This window comes from Diuraphis noxia, unplaced genomic scaffold (assembly GCF_037042655.1).
Source record: "Diuraphis noxia isolate RWA-SAM2 unplaced genomic scaffold, SU_Dnox_SAM2 contig0001, whole genome shotgun sequence".
Taxonomy (NCBI): Eukaryota; Metazoa; Arthropoda; class Insecta; order Hemiptera; family Aphididae; genus Diuraphis; species Diuraphis noxia.
This window is the reverse complement of record NW_028301711.1, coordinates 95,506,459-95,513,796: the sequence shown is the minus strand read 5'-3', so window position 1 is coordinate 95,513,796 and position 7,338 is coordinate 95,506,459. Positions and strand designations below refer to the sequence as shown.

Genomic DNA, 7,338 nt, shown 5'->3' with positions numbered 1-7,338 from the left:
CGCAGATCATTGGTTAAATGATCAGGCGTAGCATGTTTTAAAATTTCGCGTCCGGGAGCTAACTTCACAGACATAAAACAGTTTGCACAATGTTTTACATTTGTAAGACGGAAACTACAAATGCGGGTGTAGCGTCCTCTTAATATGTACATGGTCTTGATTCTACATTTCTACTAGTGAACAGTTTGGTGAAGGTAAATTTAAAAATGTTAATTAATAATGAAATTTTGACTCAAAATTAATGATAATATTATGGTTTATAGATGGCGTTGAATGTAGTGTGCATGAACCTGTCCTGGAAAACATTGGTTCTCATCTCGATTTATGATATACTGTCTAGTGTCTTCTAGTGGTTCTCATTGATAAAACATCAAGTGTATTCCGCCATTTCATCGTACATTGTTTATAAACACTATCCACAACTAACCTAACATAGTCACTTGTACATACTACAGCCAAAAAGCATGGTCGATTTTTTTTGTTTTGAACATAATATTATTTTGCTTCAAGTTATATTATTTAATATATACAGTTAAATTAATTAATACATTTTTATTGTTTTTATTAAATATTATTAGCGTGTTGTAATACATTAATACTCATTCATAAATAATTTTATTACACTATTTTTATCCGACTGTAAAAATAACAATTTTTTTTTGACATGGCTTCAGCAAATCCAAATGATCTCAACAAAATTTGGGAACTTTCTTTATACGAGTTGCATAGGTCTCCTCAAGAACCTATTACAGACAACACCGAAATTGAAATATCGCCACAAAGTCTACAAAGTGAACTGATGTGTCCAATATGTTTGGATGTATTGAAAAAGACTATGACTACTAAAGAATGTCTCCATAGGTAATTATAACACATTATTTTTTAATTTATAAAATATTATAATTATTAAAATGATAATTTTTTTTTAGATTCTGTTCAGAATGCATTGTGACTGCCCTTCGTTCAGGCAACAAAGAATGTCCTACTTGTCGTAAGAAACTAGCTTCTAAACGGTCCCTACGTCCTGATCCAAATTTTGATCTTATCATATCTATGATATATCCTAACCGTGATGAATACGAAGCACATCAAACTAGAATATTGGAAAAGTTAAATAAGAGTCACAGTCAAGCTAATTTAGTTCAGTCAATAAACGAAGGTATTAAATTACAAACTCAAAATCGACAACAACGAATCAAAAAGAACCAACATGAAGAACTAAATGAAAGTAGCTCATCAAATACTTCAAAACCTTCAAATAGTTCAAGTCAAGATAATGTAACAAGAACAATGGTGCAAACAAAAGTGGCAAAAAAGATAAAGTCTGTTATGATCTCGGAAAAAGAAGGACCCGACTCAACTGTTGACACCATGGATACTGCAGAATGTAATGGCGCTTCAATAGGTGTACCAGTAGATGAAATAGAACTTGTATTAAAACCTCATCCTACAGTAATGACCAGTGATAATCCGTTCATTAGTGTTTTGAAAGAAAACTCTGTACGTTACATAAAAACAACAGCTAACGCAACAGGTACCCCTTATAAATTAATTTACTTTATCACAATTAAACAGTACAGAATGAAATATCCTTTAAAAATTCTATATACAATTCTTTTTTTTACTGTTTAGATGTTTTTCATACTAGTTTTTTTCACACGTTAAAAAATCAATCTATAACGACTAATAAGTAGTTAACATGCTATCAATTATTATTTATTTATTCAACAGTACAGGCCTTCAAGGATTGTAAAAACACAACACATATGTAGATAAGTAATCAAAATATAAAAAAAGTTGTATAAATTGTATAGCAGTATAGGTATAACATTGATGATGTAAGGACACTTAATGACTTAATTTTATACAAAAACATTTATAACTGTTTATCCCAGAAAAACTTTTGTAAAAAACAAAAAAGATATTCGAAAGAAAGTTCGAAGGAGGTCCGCGATTCCTAATAGTTTTTCATCTAGAATCAGTGTTCACCAAATGTTTAACCACTGGTCAAAATTGTGAAACTGAGTACCTATAAATATTCATGGATTAAGACTTTTTTTATGTATATTATAAAAGGGTAGGATTAATTAATTAAAAATATAAATGTGGAGTACTATAATAAAATTTTAAATCTTATATTATTCATAAGCGGTTAATATCTTGAATAATCCTACAAATTTAAGTGTAATAAAGTAGCGTAATCAAAATTTTCAAAATGATCATTACATATCCATATTTTTTTTTTTTCTAGTTGATCATTTGAATAAGTACTTAGCTATGCGATTGAATGTGGACCTTGGTTCTGAGCTTCCGGAACAATCTCTCGATTTTTTAATGTATGTTACACCCACAGAAGATCAATTTATTCCTGTCAAAGGTAATCAAACACTTCGAAATATACAGGATAAGTTATGGAAGGTAAATAAGCCGCTAGAAATATTTTACTCTTTTGCATAAATTATTAAATTATAATTTTATTATTAGTTTCTTATGACTAATTTTAAGCATAGCCAATAATATAGTATATTAAAATATAAATATATATTTAGTCATGGTTTTAAGTGTATAATGCATTTTTATTTGTTAACAAATATTAATAAAAATAATAATAAGTACCTTGTATAATGTTATTTGCTTGGTAATTACATAACTATTTTCAATAAGCTCAATTATTTAAGTCTTGAATTTAATAATTTTAAAAATAAATATTTCTACTTTTATGTCATAAATGTAAACTTTGATTGGTTTTTTCATATTTGTAGACTTTGATTGGTTTTTTCATATTTGTAAGTTTCTTTGTCAAATATTATTTATTTTTAATGCGTAGTGAATATTTGTATAATTGTATGTATATTAGTTGTAATGTAGAATTGGTTTCTTTAGTTTTTTATACATAGTATTAAATTTAATAATTTGAATAAGTACTTAGCTATGCGATTGAATGTGGACCTTGGTTCTGAGCTTCCGGAACAATCTCTCGATTTTTTAATGTATGTTACACCCACAGAAGATCAATTTATTCCTGTCAAAGATAATCAAACACTTCGAAATATACAGGATAAGTTTTGGAAGGTAAATAAGCCGCTAGAAATATTTTACTCTTTTGCATAAATTATTAAATTATAATTTTATTATTAGTTTCTTATGACTAATTTTAAGCATAGCCAATAATATAGTATATTAAAATATAAATATATATTTAGTCATGGTTTTAAGTGTATAATGCATTTTTATTTGTTAACAAATATTAATAAAAATAATAATAAGTACCTTGTATAATGTTATTTGCTTGGTAATTACATAACTATTTTCAATAAGCTCAATTATTTAAGTCTTGAATTTAATAATTTAAAAAATAAATATTTCTACTTTTACGTCATAAATGTAAACTTTGATTGGTTTTTTCATATTTGTAAGTTTCTTTGTCAAATATTATTTATTTTTAATGCGTAGTGAATATTTGTATAATTGTATGTATATCAGTTCTAATGTAGAATTGGTTTCTTTAGTTTTTTATACCTAGTATTAAATATAATAATTAATAAAATCTTATATAATGTGATTTAATCACTTTCTTTCAATAAGTCCTATATTTTTAATCATATAGATAGTTTATAATACAAATTTATAAGTATTATTTAAAAATAATTTGAAAAAAAATTATATTTGTTTTATTCATATTTATTATTTGTATGATTATACTTAATATATAATATTTTGTATTTAGGTATAACAATTAATTAATAAATTATAAGATTAAGATATTATATTATGTGTTAAATTAGTGGTATTATATTCCTAGGGCTTAACCCATTTTCATCAACAATATAGTTTAGTAGTAGGCAGTAGCTAATTAATGATAGGTTCTGATTAGATTTGAAATAAAACAAAATAACTTCTAAAGTTAAGATCTGAATATGTTTTACAATGGGTACATAGAGAATAGGAATTAGAAAATTTTTTAGTAATACAATTTTAATTTGTTATACTGTAAAATTAATTTGTGATCTTATAAATTTGTCAATATTTCGAATACTGCATTATATATTACATTAACTGGTATATAATTTGTTGTAACCAGAGTAGGAAGTTATTTGAATGCATTTTGTCTATATGATTATTTCGATAACATTTTATTAAAATCAAATACTTATCAAAAAATATTGAGCTATGATATTCGAATAGAGGCCTTTAACTTGGCTAAATCATGAATTATATCAGTGATGCCATGATTTTTTGTTTAGCGTGCCACTTTGTTGAGCAACCATATCTTCAAGCGGGGCACCAAATATATGTATTTTTTTTTTATTATTATCAATTATCATTACTATTTTAAAATAAATAAATATAACTTTACTTTTTTTAGAATATATTGTTTGATTTAAAAATTTGTAACGGGCCACACAGAATAGCTTCACAGGCCGTGGGTTGAGCACCACTGAATTATATTAAGGAGTAATATTTAGGCATTTCATTTAGCATTCATATTTGATTTGTTTTTGTGTGAAAACTGAAAATTAAGTTTAATGTTTAATTCGTATAACCGAGTATATTGCAGAGATGGCTCAACACCCCCACATAAATTGCACAGGCAAATGTTAAACACCTATATACTTTCATATAAAATTAGAAACATTTTTCTTATCAAAAAATAATGCCATTGACTTCGATTACCATACTCAGAAGGATGTTACGATTTTAATTTTCCTCAAATTTTACTATGCTTTAACACTTTTAAGTATATTACTTTTTTCATATTCCATATTAATGACTTAAATTTGAATTAAGAAAATTATACAGTTTTACTCTTTTTGTTAGTGAATTTCTAAGTAAAAACAAAAAAGAAAACGAGAAAAATAAGTTAAAGCATAGATGAATTCAATCTATGTTCAAAATTAAAATCGTAACATTATATTGGGCGTAGTGATTGAAGTACCTAGTGAGCTATATTTCTGACCGGAAATTAATCATGCTCCAGCCACCTAATAGATGAATTGATAAAATGTTATTTAAAATTATAAGTCATAGATTTTTTGCTAAATTATTGTTAACGTTATTATTCATTACAGTGATGTAATGGGTGAACTGCAAAGGCAAAAAATGTAACATATTATCGCGGATGTGTAGACGTGTAGTATTTTTGATTGTTGTTGAGTCGCCGCAACGCTGTGCCAATTACTATTTAGATAGGATAATAATAATATGTCTAAGTCCGCCTGTATACAATCATCATTGACAACTAACCACTAACACAAATGCCATAGATAGCGGCAACGAAATTACAAATTGCCTAAATATTAACCCATATTAAAAAGACTCAAGTCCAGTCTCTTAAAATGTAGTAAGTTTTCTTTCTTAACATTAAGGATTCTGTGTATCATAGATTACTATAAGTATAGGAGATGATGTTTTCGGCAGCTGTTTTTGTTTTACACTTCTTTAGAAATATGATTATATAGATAGGTAAAATATTATAAGACGTTAACAGAGGTGTTATCTAATTATCTACTCTCTTTCAAATAATGTACAATGAGATTAGATGACATACAAATTGAGTTATTATAGCATTTCGTGAAATTAATTTTTTTGAAATATTTCATTTTTATGAAAAATAGTATAAAATAATTTAAATTTAAATCTACGAATTACACAAAATTTATATAAACATAACTAAAAAATTTACAAGACACAAATGTTTATTTAATATTTTATAATTACTAATTAGATTTAGTTATAACCAGAGCAAGACCGTTACTGGGGGGGGGGGACCAGGGGTCCGGAACCCCTCCCCAGAAATTTTTAAAAGTATAAACATTTTAGTGGTGAATATAGTTTATTAACTATAAATAGTAATATAGAAATATTAAAGTGGATCCCGAAGACGTCCTGAATAAATTTGCTCTTCAAAAAGATAGAGCTATTTTACTAATATAAAATAGTCAACATATTACATACTTATAGACTATAAATTAATAATTATTTTGTAAATTTAATATTGAAAAAATTTTATTTTTTATTTTATCTTTTTTTAATATGTGCTTTTAAGTAATGTGAATAAGTTTATATGTATATAAATAATCAACTATTATGTTTATGTAAATTGAATATTATAACAATGACTTATGTTTTTAATAATGATAATAATTAAATTTTATATTTTTAACGTAAAAATGAAGTGTTTAGTATCTATATTAAAAAAAATGTTAGACCCCCCTCCCCCGAAATTGTTTGCTAGTTACGGCCTTGAACCAGAGTCCCTATTATAATAATCTATGAGTTAAAACCTTATAAAATATTCCTATTTGAATTAAAGTAAAATAACAATTTTATATTTATTAAATCCTTATTATAATTTATAATTTACAGCCTATAGGCTATAGGGCTAATATAATATTATATTTGTAAATTAATATATTATGAATATAATAATATAAAAATGTTATATTATATTAGTATTATAAATTATCATTATAATTTATAAACATCGAAGAAAATCATAATCATGAACTGATAATCACTAATCAGCTATGAAATAAGTGTGACTATCTAGTGATTATTTTGTCAAACATACCAAAAACATAAAATTAAAATATTATATTTTTCAATATTTCAAGAAAGCTGAAAGTTTCAAGTTTGAAATATTTCAAAGTGAACATTTTGTGAAATATTTTATACTCATTACCCTACATACAGATGCTAATGCATATTATGATATTTGGAATCAATGGACCTTATGTTTTAAGACCGATAAAGATAACACATGAATAACTCATTACCACACGGTCCAAACTCCTAATACAACATAGTTTTTAGTCCTTGAATGCTGTTTTGGAAAACTAAATAGATGAAGATGAGATAAAAATACAATTTTCAAACTGTTTTGACTCTTATTAGCCATTTATAGTAATCAGAATGTTATAACATTTCGTAAGTTATTTTTCAGTTAGAAATTCATTAAAGATTTATTTTCATAGCTAATATTAGACATTTTAATAGAAGATTCTTGGATAATTTTTCTACATGTAAAAAAAAAAAAGTTCACAAGAAGTTTCATTATTTATAGTTATGAGATATTTAAAAAAAAAATTTTTAATTATTAAATTTGATTATTTATACCAGTATGTCTTAGTGTATATTATAAATTAATATAATTGTTTATAGTATAAGGCATAAGCAGTCTGTCTACGCTCAGAACTATTTTTCTAATGATATAATTTATCATTGAATTTTAATTTAACTGATCCATTCCAACAATATCTTCAACGTCTACTGTACAGCAGATCGGTAACCACTAGCCAGCTTTTTTTTAATGATTAATTTTATATAAGACCAAGAATT

At 25.5% G+C, this 7,338-nt stretch overlaps 1 protein-coding gene across 1 annotated transcript; it reads left to right on the top strand.

Annotated features, from left to right (window-relative positions):
• Window positions 1-609: 609 nt before the first annotated feature.
• LOC107169546 (E3 ubiquitin-protein ligase RING1-like) lies at window positions 610-2,520 on the top strand. Its single transcript, XM_015519313.2, has 3 exons — window positions 610-861; window positions 930-1,534; window positions 2,252-2,520. The coding sequence occupies exons 1-3, from the start codon at window positions 665-667 to the stop codon at window positions 2,455-2,457; spliced, it is 1,008 nt and encodes a 335-aa protein (XP_015374799.2). The 5' UTR covers window positions 610-664; the 3' UTR covers window positions 2,458-2,520.
• The last annotated feature ends 4,818 nt before the right edge of the window (window positions 2,521-7,338 follow it).

What these genes read in the sequence shown, in the direction of transcription:
- LOC107169546 (XM_015519313.2), top strand. Translation starts at nt 665, where the DNA reads ATGGCTTCAGCAAATCCAAATGATCTCAACAAAATTTGGGAACTTTCT. An exon ending in ACTAAAGAATGTCTCCATAG is followed by an intron (nt 862 to 929) that starts GTAATTATAACA and finishes ATTTTTTTTTAG; the next exon opens with ATTCTGTTCAGAATGCATTG. An exon ending in AACAACAGCTAACGCAACAG is followed by an intron (nt 1,535 to 2,251) that starts GTACCCCTTATA and finishes TTTTTTTTCTAG; the next exon opens with TTGATCATTTGAATAAGTAC.